The following is a 23,191-nucleotide window of genomic DNA, read 5'->3' as shown; positions in this document are numbered from 1 at the left end:
TAATGATTAATTAAAGCAGAAAACTGGAAGTTGATATGCATGGCTTTGACCCCTTGTGGTAATTAACACATTAATTTACATTAATATAATATGTTATTAAGGAATTAATACATTATGACACATTTAACTGATAACAATTCAATGATTACTTAATCTATCAATCATGTAGAATCTTCATTAGTTGCTGATACAGTAATCATTAATAAAGGGGTTAGTTCACCATTAGTAATACATTAACTCATGATTATCTATGCATTAGTTAAGCATGAATTAATGCATATTAGTGCACCCTTATTGTAAAGTGTTACCCCAATATTTATAATAATACTTCTAGATTTATGATCATACATTCTAACACATTTTATTTTTATTTTGCCAAGTTATTTTTAATATACAGTAGCATTAAAAGGGATTTTGTTGTTGTTGTTGAGTTCACAAAATATATGTTTGCCTGACAGTAGGCAGATCAGAGAATATCAGTCTCCAGTAAGCAAACAAGATATGCCTTTTTGTTTGCTTTAGACCTTCCCGAACAGGACCCGGAAGGTGCTAAAAAACAGGGAAACCTTTTTCAAAATGGGAGAATCTAAGCCAATATGAGGTGCCGATAGCAGCTTGTTTCCGTAATAATAATAATTAAAACTTTTTTTTCCTTCTTTTGTTTTTTAAAGGTAATTGCATCTTTTTCCTCACACAATTCTGCCTTTTTTCCTCGAAATTCTGACTTTATATCACACAATTCTGACTTTATAACACCTTATGTCATGCAATTCTGAGTTATCTCAGAAATGGACATTTATATCTTATAAATCTGAGGGGAAAAGGGTCATAATTGCGAGATGTACACTCATATTTGTGAGATAAAAAGTTGCAATTATCTTTAAAAAATTTTTTTAATGTTTTTTAACAAGCAGAAACAAGCTTCTATACTTATTTGACATACGTAACTAGTCGTTGCCGTTTAACCAATATACTTGTATAAATGATTTTTAGAACTACTACCTGTTCACTTCAAATCACTTACTCGTGTATCCGCTAACTTCTCACTTTACTTCACATGACTTCTGCATGCAGCAATTCTGCAAAAGGACAATTTGGATATTTATTATGGTTTCTGCAGTTCGGCAACCTATTTCAAGGACTCATGAGATTCAAGTCTTTTGGAAGCTTTCAGAAAATACCAAGAAAGGACAAAATGGTCATTGAGTTATGACTATTGATTCGTGCTAAAATTGCAATCATTTATCATATTATATATCATATCATATGCTGGGAAGAGACTAAGCTACTTCTTCAATCATGGCAGAGTTAATAATGAATTTGTTCTCCACAGAGGAAGTACCCCATGCATTACAAGATAGCCCTCATCATAAACTACTTTGGTCACTGTATATCTGTTGGAGCTCTCGTTATTGCCTTCGTTCTCTTTCTGTGCTTGAGGTAAGTGTGTCAGTGATTTTCCAGTACTTGTGAGTGAAGTCTTGTGCTAAGGCCTTGTTCAAAATAAAGAAAAAATAGATTTTTAGTTTAACTGTAGTATTAGCTAAGATCATGGTAGTCACAGGTAAAACAAAGCTTCTCATTACGAGGAGTATATAGTTTCCTATTTAATAATAACAATAATAATAATAATAATAATAATAATAATACATGTAATTTATGTTAAACATATGAAGAAACTACATATAAGTGACATATCAGGCTATTCTCACAAAAATGCGTATGAATAGTACGAGTGTGCAATGTCGTGGAATGTATACGCCAAAACTCATTTTGGCGTGTCTGTGGCACGCTGTTTTTCGCGTGCATATGACACGCACTTTATGGCGTATTATACATACAAACCCCCCACCCCACCACCCTACCCAAGCGCGTGTCATATATACGCCATAAAGTGCGTATCATATGCAGGCAAAAAACAGCGTATCATATGCACGCCAAAATGAGTTTGCAAGGTGCAGGATGAAAAAAAAAATTGTAATTACCAATGTGTATGGTACATTGTTTTCCAGTTTAACTTGTCAATGCAGTTTACATGGTGGTGGCAGTTTTCAGATATCTTAACTAGGGCTGTAACGATACACCAAACCCACGATTCGGTTCGGATCACGATTTTTGACCCACGGTACGATACAAACCTCGATATGGGGGGGACAAAACAGTTTTATTCTGTACAGTATTCTGTAGCTTATTTTGCCATCAATACCATATATCTGTATGGTCAATAGGCTACTGCCGACCTTTGCGGTACCAATAGGCAATATATATTTAACATGAAGTATAGGGCCTCCTGTACATCAATACCAACAGAAGCGCCGCGTCAGACACGCTTCTGGTGTGCAAAGAAAGAGAAAACGCCACGCAGCCGCCCCGCGGATGACACGCAACAGAAACGCCACGCTCACACCACGTTGCCAGCCGGTTGGGGAAGCTTCTTGAAACACTTACGGCAAATTGTGTGGGTCTTGTCAACTACACGATTGCCATCCTTGTTCTCCACCGGGTAGCTGAAATGTTGCCATACTGCTGACTTAAAAGTTGGACCTGGACAGGAAGGATAATTCTGGGAGTTGGAAGGGGTGTGTCGCGATTCTGCCTTCTCACATCGCGATACAGGTTCGTGGACCTGCGTATTGCGATTTCGATTTCATATCGCATATCGTTACAGCCCTAATCTTAACCTAACCTGTAGGTTGCCATATTCCCATATCATATGAGTGTATTACACAGAATAATGGGTTGAATTTGTATGGATCAAATGTTATGCGCTGTTCTTAATTTGATAGAGTGTCAGAAGCACGGAGCAAGTTCATCAGTGCTGTGCAGATGAGATCAATCCTGCTCTGCTTTCAAACTGCTGCTGGCGGATTGCATAGTTAAATTGGGTGGCGCCTTTTCATTACACTGTTGAAGTATTTGCCTTTTGGAGTTTCCCATGCGATCCAATAACAAAACAGTGAGGGGGAGGTCTAGCTACTCGATTACCCCAACGGGAATGTCTCGATTCTCTCCATTCCTTGTACATGCCTGGTTTCATGTTTTACAGTTTGGTCAAGTCATATCATTGTCTAGGTTTTTTATTTATTTATTTTTATCTCCTCTGAAATTAACTGCACTTGGATTCCACTTGACTCGCCTACAGTGCACTTAACAGTAAGCTTGACCTATGATAAAACCAGCCTTTTGGCTCTTGCAGCTCTCTCAGGGAGATTGCTTTAAGGACGGTTATGTTGAGGATTTCCTTTAGCTCTGTACAGCTCTGTACACATTATTTCAAAGACTTTAATGAGGCTGCTCTCAAGGACTGTATTTTTTTTTTTTATCACAAAAGTAATGAGAAATTTCACTCAGAGAAAGCTGGTGAGAGATATTGACTATGCTGTTTTACTAGGTAGATCACCATTCACTTTTGGAGAAGTGGTAGAAAGTCATCCTAGCATGAAACATCACCAGAATCGACTCCTGGCTTAACCCCCTGGCAGGGGTTAGAGTTTCAGCACTCCCTAATCTGGTGGTCCCTAGTCCGATGGTCCCAACGCTCAACATCCGGTGGTCCTTAGTCTTGTGGTCCCAGCACTCCAGTTCCAGTGGTCCCAGGACTCCCAAGTCTAAAAGCCCCTAGACCCAATATCATCCAACTGCGGCCACAAATGGGCGTTATCATGCTGGTAGGGGTTACCGTTTTCGCAGACTGCAACGCCCCCTTCTTCTTCTTCGCCTCTTCTGCTGAACTGCTTGCTGTCAATAGCCGGATTAATATGTTCAACATTCGCTAGTTAGTTTTTCTAAAACAGATGCTTCAAAATAAGATCTAGCATCTTGCAACATAACATCATGACTTTGCGTAAACATAATCGCCACTTTCTAGAGCAAAGTGGCGTGTTTTCTGTGCACATTTTGAGCTATCCGCATGCATGCCTACGCCGTGTGATTCCACGTGAACGATCCATCATCCATGCATGTGATTCCGCGTGTATGGCTACGCCGAAACAAACCATTATGTTTAGAATCGGTTGCAGGGCATTTCCGCTGAACTGGTGTGGGGCAAAAAATAACGCATATGACATCAAACCCATGTGCCTTGAGAAACTCAAGGCGATTGGTCGATGAGACGCTACCAGGAATGCCCAATAGGCGTTCTTGTTTCATGACGGGAACGCCCAAGCCACAGCTGGACCCTTCTTCCTAGACCAGTAGTCTCAGCGCTCCCTAACCCAGTGGTTCTGGAGGTCATTCCACTGTCCATGGTGCTACCAGTAATGCGCTCTTGTGTGTTTGCATAGCACACAATTCTCCTGAAGTGGCAGCATCCGCTTTAAATCTCTCTGAGATGTCTACTTGCTCTGTCATAGCCACAGAGGCCACCCATTAACTCCCAGATCTCCATGTTACCGCCACAGAGGCCTCCATGAACTTTCTGTGCTCTATGTCATGGTCACAGCCATCTAAACTCGAAGAGGCTGATGTAGCGACAACGGCAGCAGAAGACCAAGGGAGGTCTTCCCATGGAGGTGTGGGGAGCAATGATGAACTTTTGCACTTTCAGTCTGGAAGTCTGCATTTCAATTGCGAGGAGATACTGCAAAAGCAGTACCACTAGAGTGCTGGAGTATGCGCTGGATTTGCCATGGGACTGAAAGAGTGACTGAAAAAAAGAGAGGCACAAGGAAATTACCTATGGCCAGGGAGGGAACCTCCAAATCTAGAAATGATGCAGTGAGTGTTATGCGTAACTGATTGGAGCTCAGTGAGTTTATATCCAGCGGTCTTGTCTTCTGTTACAAAATAAAGTGCCAGATGTTACTGAACACAGATGCGGTGCTTTATTGATGACAGAGGCAGACAGCAACCAGAGGACAAGTGTGAGGAGGCCAGCTTTTAAAGTGAGCGAGGGTAAGCATTCTGGAGATTAGTTTTTTCACACTGGAAGAAGATAACAGTATACAGTGTGCACGACTGCAAGACTAGACGATGTTTGTGTGAGCTGAGTATTAGATTTAAGTATTATCCTTAAAGAGTGAGTAGCGTGGATACAGGTGTGTAAGATTAAAAGTCTGAAGAGACTGAACAAGTGGTGGCAGGAGGTAGAGTGCCTGGGAATTTGACAATTAATTATGGAAAAAGGAATTCCAAACTGTATTATGAGCCATTATGAATACATTTGTAATACTTTTTGCAATTCCTCCACCACTGAGAATCCCTACACAAAATAACAAAAACATCGCCTAAATTAATGCCATTGGTTGAGCCAATGCTACTGGTAGAGATTCTCAAACAAGCAGCAATAATTTGATAGCACCACAGAGTCAGAGTGTTGTGTAAAATAAGCATATGAATCACTCGAAGAACTGAATAAATTAAACATTTCTTTAAACATTTCTTACAAGCTTTAAATATGTAGATCTCAACTGAACGTGGTAATGAACATTACCTTAACATGCTCTGAATAATTAATTAGATACGGTTGTTGTCTCTAGCTCCTCTATGCTCTGTGTTTCATATTCATGCATATGTATTTCCATAATCAGCTCATGCAATGCTAAAACTTTGCCACAGTGTAATTGCTGAAATTATTGTTTTATTTATCTTTTCTGAATTCAAGGAGCATCCGATGTCTTCGCAACATAATCCACTGGAACTTAATTACGACTTTCATTCTGAGGAATGTAATGTGGTTTTTGCTTCAACTGATTGACCAAGACATTTATGAGACGAATGAGGTATGGAACACTTTTAAACGTACTTATCAGCCTATTAATATCTAAACAGATTAGCAGGTTTCTAACATTTACATTTATGATGTTGGCAGATGATTCCTCACTGATTTTGTTTTAAAGTTGCAAATTAGCACCTTGCAAAATGATGTTGTTTTGAGACCTTGTATAAGATTCATGTTAGCATCACATCTAAAAGGTTTGCAGTTGGTAAAACATCCAAAGAGTTCACCTCAATTAACACCGTTTCTCTTTCTCTCTGTATAGCCCTGGTGCCGTCTTATAACAACAATCTATAATTACTTTGTGGTGACCAATTTTTTCTGGATGTTTGTGGAGGGCTGCTATCTTCACACGGCAATTGTGATGACATATTCCACAGACAAGCTTCGTAAATGGGTCTTCCTCTTCATTGGATGGTGTGAGTTGATTTCTCTACATAAATGTGCTCATTTTGAAAGGCCTAATCATCTGCAATTTCCATTAGCTAGGAGGAAGGAAGCTGAAATGGTGTCTGCTATTCAGCAAAGTTTAATTTACATTGCTGTGTCATGTGACTATTAGAGTGAATGTTGTGAACCTGTAAAAAAAAATGTTCAGGTAGTTTGTCACTCTAACTCCAGCCTGAAATTTTTAAGTACAATCGACTTGGATGTTTAAGTTATTTCAACTTAGATTATGTTAAACTGACTTAAAAAAAAGTTACTTCTTGTATAACTTATAAAAATTTTAACATTTCTTAACTTATTTTGATGAGTTAAAACAATGTAAAAACATATGTTGTCATAAATTATTGAACATATAATTTTTTACGGTAGTCCTACCGCAAAATGTCAAAGCTCTGTTCAGGTTCTTTCTGCTTGTTGCAGTACGTCACAGAAACAGAAAAGCATTATGTAGCATGCTGATTTAAGCTATTTAAGGTAATGTAGTCTGCTAACACATTTTACTCCAAGTCCACGGTTTTTTCATGTTTTGTAAAAATATCTCATTCTGTCTAAAATATATATGTATGTTTGCCTGACAAGCCAGACCCACATCAAGATGTTTGGTCTGGAAACTCACCATTGACAGGGCTCAATCCGAGGGGCGGATAAACGGTTGTCTTTCAAACTCCCTCTGCATGCGATAGGATAGCGTTTTGAAACTCGATCGCATTCACATTTTATATATTTTAAATCGTGCTTTAAAATATGTAATATATAAACAGTAAATTACTACATGCGTGAATTACCGCAATGGTGTCGTTGTGCTGCCTTGTTCGTTCCCTCACAGCTCTCCCCTCACTTTACCGTCTTTCACCGGATTGCGCTCACACTTTGTCCGTAGTTCTCATTGACACATTTGAGTAGCCCACAAGTGAGCTCTCCTCAGGACGGCCACTGAGATCACATGCTCTCTATCCTGAGTCAAAACGCTCAAGCCACTGATAATGCTGTCAAATCATCACGTGGTCCCTACCCTACTGTAAAATACTGACGTTTTACTGAAATCGGTTATACCACTGACATTACCTGAGCAACCCCGCTTATTCAAGGGCACGCATTGATGGATGAAGCAAACACATAATGTAGCCTAAGTGTCTAAAATGCAAACGCACAGTTCCGATCAATGATATTGTGGAGTGCAGTAAGTGATGAGACAAGAGACGGAGATGTGTCGAGTCAGCTTTACTAACACTTCAACATAATTTTCCAAACTGTACAGCGAGCAATGTAAACAACTGTCACACAACGTGAAACCGGAACTCCTCCCCGGAAAAACCCCGCTCCCTTAAAGGGGCCGCGTCTGGGTGAATGTCTCATACCGTTTAACTTGTAGGTCACCACACAGGCCCCCCCAGAATTCACCCCATATAACAGGCCCAGCCCGAACAGGTACCCCAAACCGAACAGTCCAGCTCCTCACAGTCCCTAAGAGTCAACGTATAGGGGGGCGGACCAGGCGGCCATACCGGCTGCGCTTAACAGGAGGGGGGCAAAGGGCCAGGGGCGGGGCAGGGACAGTGCTAGGGGCATGAGCAGGGGCCGAGGCTGCCGCCAGAGGGTGCCCTCTCCTTGGGGGTTGGCCCAGCTGAATGGGTTCACCAATATCCACATGAGCAGGTTTGAGACAGTCTATAGCCACCCGCTCAGGCCTACCCCCCATATCCACAACAAAGTTCTTAGACCCTCCGGCCAGGACACGGAAAGGCCCATCGTAGGGGTGGCCAATGTGGAGTGCAGTAAGTGATGAGACAAGAGACGGAGATGCGTCGAGTCAGCTTTACTAACACTTCAACATAATTTTCCAAACTGTACAGCGAGCAATGTAAACAACTGTCACACAACGTGAAACCGGAACTCCTCCCCGGAAAAACCCCGCTCCCTTAAAGGGGCCGCGTCTGGGTGAATGTCTCATACCGTTTAACTTGTAGGTCACCACAATATGAAATTTAACTTAATTTCATTAAACTGAATGTTCGAAGGAAACTACTGAAATAACTACATCATTAACAACACTGAAATAAGAGTTGTGTTGTGTTCATTACTATATCAACAGTATCATCATAAGGAAAATATTCCACAAAGAACAAAGAGGGCATTTCTTACCGTTCCATGAAGCTGAGACCCTTTAATAAGGATGTGTAACAATTAACAGTATCCTACACAATAGTTAGAATGAACTTACAGTTTTTTTAAAAGCTTTTAAAAATATTCCATATGTAAATTTCTACAAATGCCAATTGTATAGGCTATTAAAATAGAGTTAATAATAATATCATCTTTAAAAATAACATGAACAATGGACAAAAAGTTTTCTTCATTTTTTTAAAAAAAAATTTCACTTTTTGGATTCTTGTCCAAAATTCTTGAGAGTCTATGTATGGATCACAATGACAATGTCAAGATTCATCAGGCTCAAACTATGCAAGAATGGTTGGGAGATTAATTGGCAGTCCAGACCTTAAATGTATTGAAAGTCATTGGGATGTGGTGGAGGAGACTTGACAGAGTCCTGGACTCTTGCATTGCCAATACAATTTTGCTCAAAATTGATGCACCTCTTGATGGAAATAAATGCTGTTAATTATGATATTTTCACAATTTAAGCCTGATGAATCTTAACATTGTCATCCTGGAATATGACCATGATATGTCTTCCTTCATGGTTGTTTAAGAAATTAAAAGTTACACACTCCATCAGTAAAGGCTAGAAGAACTGTTGCCAAACATATAACATGCTAGAAACATCCAATAATAATCATCCAATCATAGCATTTGCCTATTTAAATCCAAACTGACTATTTTTGGCCATGCAGTCTATGTTATTTCAGTGGTTTGCTGGTTGAACTGTCTAGAAGCAATTTGTGAAAGTAGCTTATGTAAATCAAATATAAATCAAAACAGTGGACAGGCCGTAGGGCGAACCCTGTCAGGAAGGAATATGGGGTGCTTTCCATGAAAATCAAATATATATTTTCACTTTTTTGCCATGTTGTGTAAGGATGTCCCAATACTTTTATAAAATGTCATTCTTTGGCTAAATTAAAATTGGCCTACATCCAAACAGGGTAACATAGAAAACGGGTTACTGATTGATAATTTGTAGCATAAGAAGTGATTTCTTTCTTTTTATTTAATTTTTTATTAGTTTTGTTAAAATTAAAAATGGCAGATTGTTTTGTTTGTTTGTTGTTGTTGAAAACATAATATGGATTTGACTCATTAGTATCTCTTGAAGAAAAGGGAATTTTTCTTATTGTACAAGAGATACATTTCAGTGCAAATTGGTGGTGCTAGAGGCTTTTTCCACAACTTTGTACCAAAGACTTTTAAAGGCTGCCATAAAGATCCATTCTAGAATAATAACAAGAAAAAAGGATCTGTGCAGAGGGCTTGTCTTGTTCTTGTGTGTTCACTGAGGATCTGTATAGTCGATGAGGTCTTAGCAGGGGATCCGTCTCTAGGGCACATCTAGTTGTCATGGTCTCCTCCTTTTATGCTAAAAAATTTAACTATCAGTGAGTGCTGAGCCAAAGAACAGAACTGACACAATATGGCACACACTGTTACAAGGTTGCACAACACAGTAGTCAAATCTCAGTTTTCCAGTCAGGGGCTCACTGCTTATCACAGTGTGCCTCATACTGTACAGTACACACAGTTGCACTGATTCTGAGGAGACACAAAAGGAATACATAGCATGCTAAGTTATGAGCATGCTAAGCTAACTTTTCCACTAACACACAGTGTAAAGCCCCTTTCACACTGTGATTCCGGCAAATACACGGATAATGCGACCTGGCACCAAACCTACACCAAAACACTGTGACACACAGTAACAATATAGGAACAATATATGTTCCCTTTCAGTCGGTCACGTTCGACGTACGTCAGAACTGAACCGACGAATGGGATCTTACTTTAGAAACCCATCCTACTTCGAGTGTTTAAAAACGAGCCAATGAAATTTGGCATGCGATTCACGCATTCCACGCTCCGCCCCGCAGCGCGGGTATAAAACGGGAAGTGGAATGGTAGATCAGCGCTTTCTACTTCGGAGCCGAACAGTTATTGCTGTTTCTACGAAGAGTGTTGACTACGAGTCTTCTAATAGTGATCTGAGAACTGCCAGTGCGGGTGATACGGCGCTTCAGCGAAAGACCAAGCAAAAGTGAAACTAAAAGAGCTTGTTGGTTCGGTGGGCGGTTTCCCATTCAAAAACCTGTTGGTTCGCTGGCCGTTTACACACACACACACACACACACACTGAGAGCTCACACAGGCTTGCAGATCGTACTGTGTGGAGCCGCGGTCATCTCCCTGAGTGCTTCAGCACGTTAAAAGAGCAGTTTCCATTCACAAAAGAGCAACACGGTTTGACCATGCATCTTTTTCAAGATGTCATTCAAACCGTGTATTCCTGGTATGCAACTGTTTCCTGTCCTCTTTGACGGCCACGAGCGCATGTGAGATTGCGATCGTGGGTGATTCATGTTCTCGAAAAAGAACATGGTCACGTCGGCGCGTTGTTTGTCTCCCCCTTCTCATAAAGGGCTTGAGTGTTCAGCGCGCCGTGTGCCGCCGAGCGGCCGGCTGACAGCGGTGGTTGTCACAACAACCGGCGCGCGTCAGTCGGCGCTCTAGATGCGCGGTCGAGACTATGAAACCTCAGATGGGGTCGAGTCCCTTCGCCTATCCCCCGATCTAGTTCATTTCTAGTGTTACTGGAAAAGGGCTACTTTGGCTGATAAGCGCTGGTGGCCTGAGGATTACAGTGGGGATTCCCCACTGGGTAGATCCCTTCGGGCCCCCACTCCTTTATCGCATCAAAAGCATGCTGAGACTCTGTTCATGGGTGGTACGGATTCTCTCATGAGAACACGACTATGTCAGGGCATTGTTCGCCTTGCCTTCTTCATAGAGGCTTGAGCGCTCATAGAGGCTTGTGTACCGTTCTGACGGCCACGTTCACTGTCTCGCATGCCTGCTGGTAGTTGAAGATGGAATCGCTGGTCCTAAAGAGAAAAGGTCTTAGCGTTTAATTTTTGGCTCTGGCAGAGGACAGATGTCTATTGCTGCATCGGAGAGAGGGGGATATGGAGCGCCATAAGGGCCATAAAAAAAAAATTGAATTTTGTTTTCCCTCTCTCACTGCCCTCTGTCCTGCACGCACGGGGGGTATTCCCAGCCCAGGGGTTGTGCAGGAACTGCATGCGGTGTTGGACCTCGCCCTATGGGCGATGAAAAATCACTGCACCGCTTTTGCTGCCCCACCACGGGCACGTCTGTGGTGCCGTTGGTCCCGCTTGAACGGTCTCTGGGGGCCTGGCTAGGTCTTCCCAGGCCGTCTCGCTGGATCATCCGTACCATCAGACTCGGCTACGTGATTCAATTCGCGCGCCAGCCGCCCAAGTACAGGGGCATCCTCTTCACCTGTGTTAAACTGCTTGAATATGTTCAAGAGCAGGACAGCGGTCCCACTGAAATTCTTTCAGAGGCTCCTGGGGAATATGGCATCTGCAGCCGCGGTCACGCCGCTCGGATTGCTTCATATGAGACCGCTTCAATGCTGGCTCAATGGCCAAGTCCAGAGGTGGGCGTGGCAGAGCGGTCAGTACCGGGTCCCAGTGACTCCTTACTGCCGCCAAACCTTCAGCCCGTGGTCCAACACTACGTTTCTCCGGGCCGGGGTGCCCCTAGAACAAGTTTCCAGTTATGCTGTGCTGTTCACGGATGCCTCCACCACCGGCTGGGGGGCCACGTACAACGGGCATGCAGTTGCTGGTCTGTGGACGGGGCCGCAATTGCATTGGAACATCAAGTGCCTCAAGTTACTGGCAGTACACTTGGCACTCCGCCGCCTCAAGGGACTGCTACGTGGCAAGCATGTACTAGTCCGTACGGACAGTACCACGGCCGTTGCGTACATCAACCGTCAGGGTGGTCTACGCTCCCATCGTCTGCTCCAACTCGCCCGCCACCTCCTCCTGTGGAGTCAGAAGCAGCTGAGGTCGCTTCGGGCCATTCATGTCCCTGGTGCGCTGAACCAGACAGCCGACGAGCTCTCGTGTCAGCCGACACCTCCCGGAAGATGGCGACTCCACCCCCAGGCGGTGCAGCTGAATTGGGACCAGTTCGGAGCCGCACAGGTAGACCTGTTTGCCTCTCCGGACTCGACCCATTGCCAGTGGTACTATTCCCAGACAGGGGGGTACCCTCAGCACAGATGCACTGGCACACAGCTGGCCCCAGGACCTACGCAAGTATGCGTTTCCCCCAGTGAGCCTTCTTGCACAGACTCTGTGCAAAGTCAGGGAGGACGAGGAGCAGGTCTTGTTAGTTGCGCCGTATTGGCCCAACCGGACCTGGTTCCCAGAACTTACACTCCTCGCGACAGCCCCTCCTTGGCCGATTCCCCTGAGGAAGGACCTTCTTTCTCAGGGACGGGGCACTCGATGGCACCCGCGTCCAGACCTCTGGAATCTTCATGTCTGGTCCCTGGACGGGACGCGGAGGTTCTAGATGGACTACCACAAGCTGTCGTAGATACCATTGCTTCAGCTAGAGCCCCCTCTACGAGGCGCCTCTATGCTCTGAAGTGGAACCTGTTCGTTGAGTGGTGCGCTTCCCGCCGGGAAGACCCCCGAAGGTGTTCGATTAGTGTCGTGCTTTCCTTCCTGCAAGACGGGTTGGAGCGAAGTCTCCCTCCACCCTCAAGGTATATGCTGCCGCAATAGCGGCATACCATGATGTAGTAGAAGGTAAGTACGTGGGGAAGCACGACCTAATCGTCAGGTTCCTCAGAGGTGCGAGGAGACTAATCCTCCTCATCCTACCTCGATACCCTCTTGGGACTTGGCTCTAGTGCTCAGAGCACTCCAGAGCCCCCCATTCGAGCCTTTGGCGTCTTGTGAGCTTAAAATCTTGTCAATGAAGACAGTGCTCCTGACGGCATTGGCCTCTATCAAGAGGGTAGGGGACCTGCATGCACTTTCGGTCAATGAATCGTGCCTAGAGTTCGGGCCCGGTAACTCTCACGTTGTCCTGAGACTCCGGCCCGGATACGTGCCCAAGGTTCCTACCACTCCCTTTCGAGATCAGGTAGTGAACCCGCAAACGCTGCCTTCGGAGGAGGCAGACCCAGCCCTGGCTTTGCTGTGTCCGGTCCGCGCTCTTCGCGCTTACGTTGACCGGACCCAAAGCTTTCGGACCTCAGAGCAACTCTTCGTCTGTTACAGAGGCCAGCAGAAGGGAAAGGCTGTCTCCAAGCAGAAGTTAGCCCACTGGATAGTGGATGCTATAGTCTTGGCTTACCAGTCCCAAGACGTGCCTTGCCCGTTCGGTGTAAGAGCACACTCCACTAGGAGTGTTGCTTCTTCCTGGGCGCTGGCTCAAGGCGCCTCGCTGACAGACATATGTAGAGCTGCGGGCTGGGCGACACCCAACACGTTCGCTAGATTCTACGTGTAGAGCCGGTATCTTCCCGCATCTTCACCCCCAGTGGCCAGGAGCGTTAAGTGCCCGTTCTAAGTGTCGGCTTGCAAACGCCACTCCCGCCCTCTGGGCCGGATACGTGCGTCTATTGTCTCCAGGTGTGTTCCCCGGGAAACCGGCTAACCCTGTCGAGCTCCTCCGTCACCCCTTCGGTGTCAGACGTTGCGGACCGTCTGACGCCAGGCCTGCACCCGTATGCTTGTGTAACGTGGCTGTAGGCTGGGCTCCATATGTAACGGTTCCCTCACGGCAACCCCATATGTGTATTCTTCCACGGTACCAGCTACCCTCCGGGCTAGCCCCGTGTCTTTCCCTTGACAGAGCCCGATCTGTCGTCTCTGGGTGTGTTCTTTCCCCCCTTCAATTAGGCTGGAACCACCCCAGAGACTGCCATATGTTGCACTACCCTGCCAGGTTAGTCCTTATGTATATTCCGCCACCTCTCCTTCCCTGAAGAACGTGGCCCCGCAGCGTACCTTCTTCCGAGGTAGGCACGCTTCCCAGCGTTATCCAATAGTCTTTCTGAGTGGGTCTTGCAGAAACAGCAGTGACTGTACTCCCTGCTTGGAGCCCTGACTTCCGTACCATACTAGACGGTGCAGTGTGCTCAAGCAGGACGCTGGAAGGGCCAGCATCCTTGCGTTTTCCATAGGGATCCCATTCGTCGGTTCAGTTCTGACGTACGTCGAACGTGACCGACTGAAAGGGAACGTCTCGGTTACATATGTAACCCTCGTTCCCTGAAGGAGGGAACGGAGACGTACGTCCCGTCGCCAGGTGCTGTGCTTCCGCTGGGAGTCCAGTCACCAGTCGGCTCCTCAGCAGGAAAAGCGCTGATCTACAATTCCACTTCCTGTTTTATACCCGCGCTGCGGAGCGTGGAATGCGTGGATTGCATGTCAAATTTCATTGGCTCGTTTTTAAACACTCGAAGTAGGATTGGTCTATAAAGTAAGATCCCATTCGTCGGTTCAGTTCTGACGTACGTCTCCGTTCCCTCCTTCAGGGAACGAGGGTTACATACGTAACCGAGGCGTTACTGTAGCTCAACACACAGTAGGTAGGCCAGATTAGAATCCTCTAGGTCACATCAAGTTGATTGGATCATTCGTTCTTCATAGCTTTTAAACAAATTCTGTCCAGTCAGGTCTGTGCGGCTTAGTCCATTGATCATCAGTATTGTTGAGAACTGGATAAAATTTGAAGCAGGAGTAGTGTAAAACTAATGGCTACTCAAATAGCAGAGTCTTCGGTGTTTGACCCCTAATAATGAAGAAAAACAAGAATTACAAAAGGGTCTACAGCACCTTCACTACTTGCTCTAACCCTCCAAGGCTTTAGCTATTGTGGCAAGCAGCGAGGCGAGGGACCGTAAGAGCGAGCCGGTGGCGAGTGTTAATGAGCGCCAGCTGCTCGCCACACCGGTCTTGTCTCATGGCGGAGTGACGGGAGCATAAAAGGAGGCGCGACAACAGTGGAAGGCCGGGGACACAGTGTAAGCGTGTCGTGAGCGTCTCGGCTGCGCGGCGTGTCCGTTTTTATTTTGGCTCCCATGTTAACCGGTTAGAGCTTGCATACTGCCTGCGTCACACGCGCGGAAAACGCGTGCATGGTTCAAATAGAAGAGACGCCTATTTTTTACACGACACACGAGCGTGTTGGAAGCGTTTCCAGGCAAAATAGAATAGGAAAAGATGTTTAAATGCCATTTAACGAATACATATTAATAAATTACATTTTCATGTTTGAAAGTCTGTAGGTTAACATAAATGCAGATATAGGCCTAATTGTAGTAATAAAAAACAACATAATTATTGATTTTGAAATATTAAACCTGTCAATACAGAACAAAATGTTCTGTAGCCTATTTTGCCGTCAAGACCATAGATATGTATGGTCAATAGGCTACTGCCGACGGTATCAATAGGCAGTAGAAACGCTGCGCTCACACCACGCTTGCAGTGTGTCTCCGGCCGAAGACGAGAGAGGACCAGGCCTTGATTTGTTATGTTTTGTTTACATTTTGTTGTGTGTGTGCGGGCAGTCGTCCGTGAGGGGCTGCTCGCATTACTTTTGTTTTGTGTACTGTTTTAAATTAAAAGTTGTTAAATGTTCGCCGGTTCCCGCCTCCTTCCTTCCCATCTACGAACTCCATTGCAACCATATTTAATCTGAATTGTGATAATATTTTCAAAGTCTCACGGTATGAAGCTTAAAATATGAGTCTGTGCCATCATACACAACACAATTTATTGTGGTATCTGTCAAGTCCAGCTGCTGAAAATCAGAGACAGTCTGCTGATTTTGGGCATTCGGTCTTGACAGATAAATGTTTGACAAAATTCTTGCAGTGTATTCCAGTCTTAACTCTTTTATGAGCCCAAGAGGCAAACCAATACAACAAACACTATACAGTATATTACATAAAGATAATCTCAATATTTCATTATCTATACATGCACACACCGGCCACTTTATTAGGCTCACCTTGCTTGTACTGGGTTGGATGCACATTTGCCGTCAGAACTGCCTTTCTGTCAGGATCACTATTGTCAAACATGATTGACAGTTAGAATATAGTTTGGATTTGCAGTATGGTTCTGTTCTGGGCTAGAATTCCCTGCCCATCCATGTAGCCTAGCATGGATAAGAGCAGGAGCACAGTGATAAATGAGATAACCCCTTGTAAACAGAACAGAACCAATAGGTAGAACGATATCATTAATGTTCTTAATGACAATAATTTAATGTAATAACATAATTTGAGAAATTAGTCCAATTGAAGAGAAATATCAGAAGACCAAATCCTGACTGGACGACAGGAGGAGCTGCGGATAAAGGAGGGTAATTAGCTCCTGAGCAACGTGATAAAGCTGCTGATAACACTGAATGGACCCTATATATGCTGTGATAGGCGCCATATATTCCTATAGGTAGGAGTGAATCAGCTGAGAGTCAGCTGATGTGAGCTTTACTAACGTAACCTGCCAGAACTAACACTACGCTTGATTCATTTTTCTTGGCATAGATTTAACAAGGTTCTGGAAACATCCCTCAGAGATTCTGGTCCATAATTGGTATGACAGCATCATGCAGTTTGGATTTGTGGACTGCACATGCACATGGCATGTGCGAATATCCCCTTCCAGCACATCCCAAAGCTGCTCTGTTGGATTGAGATCTGGTGACTGTGGAGGCCTTTTGAGTTTAGTGAACTCTTCGTTATGTTCAAGAAACCGTTTTGAGATTATTTGAGCTTTGTGACATGGCACGTTATCCTGCTGGAAGTTTGAAAAAAAATTGAAAAAAATACGACTCTATAGGTTGTTTTTCAAGCACCTTACGATATTTACTTTTTAAAGTTATGTGCCCTCTAGTGGGCGTAAACATAATTACTAATGTCCCCATGCGCCCTCTAGCGGGCGTGAAATAATGAATAATGTGTCGTGTTACGTCTGACGTCATGAAATGACGTTTGACTGTCGTTACCAATCAAAATGCGTGTTCATTTTAATGCAGTATGTGGAATTTTTACCACCATTTGTCATATTTTCATTTGGCAAAAATATTTATTTTTAATTTACAACTACACCCACCCCATCCCTAAACCTACCCAGTGATTTATAGTGCATACATACTTTACAAGCACATGTTCCCTGGGATCGAAATTGTTGTATAGTGCAATGCTTTATTAAGAAATATTAAGCCGATAAAAAGGAAAAATGCTTTAAAATGAAAGTATCCTACTGTCAATAATAGAAAATGCTTCTATGGGTCGAATTTCATGACTTAAAATATTGTCGATAAAGCAACTTTAGTAAATGCTCCTATGGGTAGTATTTCAAGGAAGTGACAATACGACCTATATAGTCATATTGTTTGGAGGACATTTTGGAAAATGGGTACATTGTGCTGTAGTGTCAGATCGTCCTGACCTTGTCTACATGGCTAAATTGCTGCCATGTGATTAGCTGATTAGATATTTGCTTTAGCAGGCAGCTAAACAGGTGTACCCTATAAAGTGGCCAGTGAGTATATGATCCCACTTTTTATTAGGTGTCTTTAATTACCATTTAAATTAATAATTTGAGACAATCCACTTATTGTGTACGTACCTGTTTTGACATTGTACTTAATATTTTTAAACATATCTGCATGTAATTACAGATGTAATTCATTTATGTGATTGCATCGGTAATTTAACTGTTGACATTCTCTTATCCTTTAACCCATGCATTATCTGACCTATAGCCTACCACCAAACCTGCCCCTAATCTTGCCCATTTTGCAATTCAGTATGAACACAATAAGTTCACTGTACTTATGTTTATAGTAGTCATAATAGTTAAAGTGATAAACCCTAGGTGTATATGATATTCTTTTTTCAGATAAATACAATCAGAGCTTTATCTTCCAAGCTTTATATTGGCAGTGAATGGTGCCCCAAAATTTGAAGCCGAAAAAAAGTGTATCCATTCACCATAAAAGTAATCCACACATTCTGAAGCGAATCGATGGGGATTTGTAAGAAAAATGTTCATATTTAACATATATCTGGCTTCCGACGGATCATCCAATCAAAGAATGTGAAAATGCCGACATTATTGTATGCCCGCTAAATGGCTGTCACCAACTCGAAATCTGATTGGCTGATTAAATCTGATGTATTATCTGATGGTTAAAGCACAGTTTCATTGCCATTTATTTTAAGCTAGAGGCACCGGCACTATTGATTCTGAAGTCCTCAAGGCCTCAATTTCTTTGACCCTGGCAACACATGATGGCTGAAACACGATTGGATAATATCTCTAACATAAACTAACTACTGGAAGCAACACAACCAACAGAAAAGCTATTCAGTTAAGATAAAAGACTATTACCTAACAATAAACAGAGTAATGAATTAGTAAGTTATAGCGCTCCACTCAGTTGAATCTGGTGGTTCTATAGTTTATTGAAAATTTGCTAATTAATAGCTACTATTTTTTTCATAACTCCTAGAGGACTACTAAGAATTACTATACAAATTCATAATTAACATGAATAATGCATAATGTATAATTAAATCTAAAGTGAAGGTAATGGTAACCCACTAGTAATGACTGAAGTGTTACTACATCTTTCTAAAGGAATTCTAATTGGATCAGTATTCTAAAGTGAAAAACATTATAACGCTTTTCTGGCTATCACCAGACCAAGCTCAATTTAAAATTAAACATTGGTCTGGGGAGTCTGCTATGTATATTCTACTGCACAAGATGTGTGATCAACTGGCATTATTCAAATAAGGCTGTACGCAATTGGATAGTCCTGGATAGTCAACCAATCAGACCACAAGAGGCTTGATCAACAGGCAAAGACCCATCGTTTCTCTATCTGTCATCATGTTAAACCTGCCAATAGAGCGCCGGGTGGATAATCACAGACTGGATAAGCCAGTCTGTGATTGGTTCCCGCAAAAGTGTAACAGAAGCAGTAGAAATAAATGTACATGTTTCCAAAATGAGTTGCAGAGCGAAATCAAATTGCCAGCAGACCAGGCTGGGTTTATCCAGTCTATTATAACGCTATAATTACTGAAATCATTGTAAGATTTTGAGGTTTTTGTAGGTTTTGGATAGTAACACTTAAGTAATTACTAGTGGGTAACCATGATCTTCACTTTAGAATAATGATCCAAATAACTAGTACCACTACTAAATCACTACTATCCAAAACCTTACAAAAACATCAAAAGTTTACAATGATTTCATTACTATTGTTGTCGTGCAATTCACTTTAAAATACCGATACAAATTATTAGTAGTTCCTTATGAAGGATTTAGGAACACTTGAGTCATTAATAGTGGGTTAGCATTATCTTTACTTTAGAATGATTATACATTATGCATTTCTTGCATTAATTATAAACCTGCATATAGAAATTAGTAGTACTCTGTGAGGTATGAAAAAAAATAAAGAACTCATCAAAGAGGCCGTTTCAAAGATCACATAGTGCCCTGCACCTTGGAAAGTAGATCTGCTGTAATTGGAATCTCTTAAGGACGGTCCTCCAGGAGACAGAGACCAGATTTGAAAACCAAATGTGGGACTGATAAGACAGAGAGAATGTGCACACTGTTTCCTCATACTCTCACAAAAACTGCTGGAAGCAGACTTATTGCCAGAAAGGTGGGACACATACAGTCAAACCAAAACATTTTCAGACGCCTTTAACATTTTCTCACATTATCACAGTTTATTCTCTATAGTTGAGAAAATGGTAATAAAATATGACAAGAACTCAGTTTGTGTCAGAACAAATTCATCTTGATAATGTCAGGTAACCTTTATAGAAAGGTATGTAATGGATTACAATCAACCAATCAGCTGTTAATTTGAAGTACACAATTATATTATACCAATTTAGGGTAACCAGTGACCAAGCAATGCTTCATTTTGTTCAGTCTGTGGTGTAAAAGGTTGCATTAGCAAGGAAAGAAAAAAAAAACGTAAGCAAAAGGTCAAATTGTCAGAATAATTTTGGTCCCACATTTGTATAACTTTTACTGGTATTACAATGTATGAAGAATTTTTGGGTATAATGTGTCACAGTTTATTTTATTTTGCTATCCTCGCTTACATAAATGAACTAGTATCCTGGACTTACTAGTAAAAACTTACTAGTCTGAATTATTTTGTCGTTTGACTGTATGTGTTAGGACAATGTATTCATAATGATAAAGGAGACCAAAAGAGAATTAAAAGGGGCATTTGGTTGTTTGACTCGAAGCAAACATATATATACCTCTGCTCAGCCAAAGCTAAAATCAGAGCACAGATTGGAGAAAGGCATCATGGAGCACAAGCAAGAAGACACACAGATGATCTGCTGTTACCCTGAACTCATAAATATGTCTGGAATAACAGCGTGAGTAAAGGCAAATACATTTCTGCAGTTTGACACAATCCTTCCCCCTGCCCCCTTTCTGGGCCATCTAATCAGGATCAGCCCTCCGGAGGGAATGCCTTAGCTGCCATCCTCAGATCTAGGGATGTACCAGAAGCCGAATATATCTAATCTGCAAAGGCACGGATAATGGTTTCAAAACGAATAACGAATAATTCTGTGGAATAAAAAAAATAATAATAAAAAAGATATATATACACACTGTAAAATTTTTGGGTTGATTTTTGTTGGTTTAACTTAAAAAAGTAAGTAACCTGGTTGCCTTAAAATTTTGAGTTTATTGAAATTAAAAACTTGAGTTGATACAATGAAGGAAATTTGTTTAATAAATAGAAACTCAAAATATTATTGTATCTGAACCACATAAAAAAATTGATAAATCATGAAAATAGCACTATTTGGCATGTTTCACTACATCATCAGAAAAAAAAACACACACAATTACCCAATATGCTTACAAAATCTTTTAATAATATTTTAATAAAGGTTGTCGAATTTCAAAAAATGTTCATTGTATTAACTCAAAATTTTAATTTCAAATAACTCAAAATTTTAAGGCAACCAGGTAACTTTTTTTCTAAATAATTTTTTACAGTGCATGTCCTTCTCAAAAAAGTAGCATATGTGATAAAAGTTCATTATTTTCCATAATGTAATGATAAAAATTAAACTTTCATACATTTTAGATTCATTGCACACCAACTGAAATATTTCAGGTCTTTTATTGTTTTAATACTGATGATTTTGGCATACAGCTCATGAAAAGCCCACATTCCTTTCTCAAAAAATTAGCATATCATGAAAAGGTTCTCTAAACGAGCTATTAACCTAATCATCTGAATCAGCTAATTAACTCTAAACACCTGCAAAAGATTCCTGAGGCTTTTAAAAACTCCCAGCCTGGTTCATTACTCAAAACCGCAATCATGGGTAAGACTGCCGACCTGACTGCTGTCCAGAAGGCCATCATTGACACCCTCAAGGGGGTGAGACACAGAAAGCAATTTCTGAACGAATAGGCTGTTCCCAGAGTGCTGTATCAAAGCACCTCAGTGGGAAGTCTGTGGGAAGGAAAAAGTGTGGCAAAAAACGCTGCACAACGAGAAGAGGTGACCGGACCCTGAGGAAGATTGTGGAGAAGGACCGATTCCAGACCTTGGGGGACCTGCGGAAGCAGTGGACTGAGTCTGGAGTAGAAACATCCAGAACCACCGTGCACAGGCGTGTGCAGGAAATGGGCTACAGGTGCCGCATTCCCCAGGTCAAGAGTGGGGAATGGTCAGTGGTCCAAAGTACTTTTTTCGGATAAAAGCAAATTTTGTATGTCATTCGGAAATCAAGGTGCCAGAGGAGGACGACTGGAGAGAAGGAAATGCCAAAATGCCTGAAGTCCAGTGTCAAGTACCCACCGTCAGTGATGGTGCCATGTCAACTGCTGGTGTTGGTCCACTGTGTTTTATCAAGGGCAGGATCAATGCAGCTAGCTATCAGGAGATTTTGGAGCACTTCATGCTTCCATTTGCTGAAAAGCTTTATGGAGATGAAGATTTCGTTTTTCAGCACGACCTGGCACCTGCTCACAGTGCCAAAACCACTGGTAAATGGTTTACTGACCATGGTATTACTGTGCTCAATTGGCCAACCAACACTCTTGACCTGAACCCCAAAGAGAATCTGTGGGATATTGTGAAGAGAAAGTTGAGACGCAAGACCCAACACTCTGGATGAGCTTAAGGCCGCTATCGAAGCCTCCTGGGCCTCCATAACACCTCAGCAGTGCCACAGGCTGATCGCCTCCATGCCACGCCGCATTGAAGCAGTCATTTCTGCAAAAGGATTCCCGACCAAGTATTGAGTGCATAACTGAACATAATTATTTGAAGGTTGACTTTTTTTGTATTAAAAACACTTTTTTCTTTTATTGGTTGGATGAAATATGCTAATTTTTTGAGGAATTTGGGGTTTTCATGAGCTGTATGCCAAAATCATCAGTATTAAAACAATAAAAGACCTGAAATATTTCAGTTGGTGTGCAATGAATCTAAAATTTATGAAAGTTTAATTTTTATCATTACATTAAAATAATGAACTTTTATCACATATGGCCATATATATATATATATTCGCCTGACACAAAATGTAAATTCTTTTCTGTCAGGACCACTATCGACAAATATTGATCAATTATTAGCATATATTTTGGATTGGCGGTATAATTCCGAACCAAAATAATGTATTGCAGATATCATTAATGTTCATATTAAATGTACAAAATAATTCAGAATTTTAGTCAGAATTAGAATACCAAATCCTGACTGGACGAGAGGAGGAGCTGGGGGTGGTGAGCTGGGGGTGGTGGAGGGTAAATGAGCTCTGGAGAAACGCTTTAGCTGCTGATAATGCTGAAGGAGTGTCTTTTATATGTATGCTGATTGCTGAGATAGACGTCGTATGCCAGCTGATGCCAGTTTGACTAACCTGACCTGTCAGAACTGACGCTACACTTGATGTTTATGAAAAAAGCCAGATATAGGCCAAACTTTTTATTA

General features: G+C 42.2%; 1 protein-coding gene across 2 annotated transcripts in view; it reads left to right on the top strand.

Annotated features, from left to right (window-relative positions):
* The window catches only part of LOC137088910 (corticotropin-releasing factor receptor 2), a 141,290-nt gene that overhangs the window by 43,354 nt on the left and 74,745 nt on the right, over positions 1 to 23,191 (top strand). Inside the window, exons 4-6 of one of the 2 annotated variants that reach the window (XM_067452286.1) lie at positions 1,334 to 1,440; positions 5,603 to 5,720; positions 5,982 to 6,135. In XM_067452286.1, the coding sequence (XP_067308387.1) occupies positions 1,334 to 1,440; positions 5,603 to 5,720; positions 5,982 to 6,135 (379 nt within the window). The remainder of the gene's footprint in view (positions 1 to 1,333; positions 1,441 to 5,602; positions 5,721 to 5,981; positions 6,136 to 23,191) is intronic. The other variant, XM_067452287.1, reaches the window with a different exon arrangement.

The sequence above is a fragment of the Pseudorasbora parva genome, chromosome 9 (assembly GCF_024679245.1).
Source record: "Pseudorasbora parva isolate DD20220531a chromosome 9, ASM2467924v1, whole genome shotgun sequence".
NCBI lineage: Eukaryota > Metazoa > Chordata > Actinopteri > Cypriniformes > Gobionidae > Pseudorasbora > Pseudorasbora parva.
The sequence above is the reverse complement of the archived record's forward strand: the minus strand, read 5'-3'. Positions and strand labels throughout refer to the sequence as shown.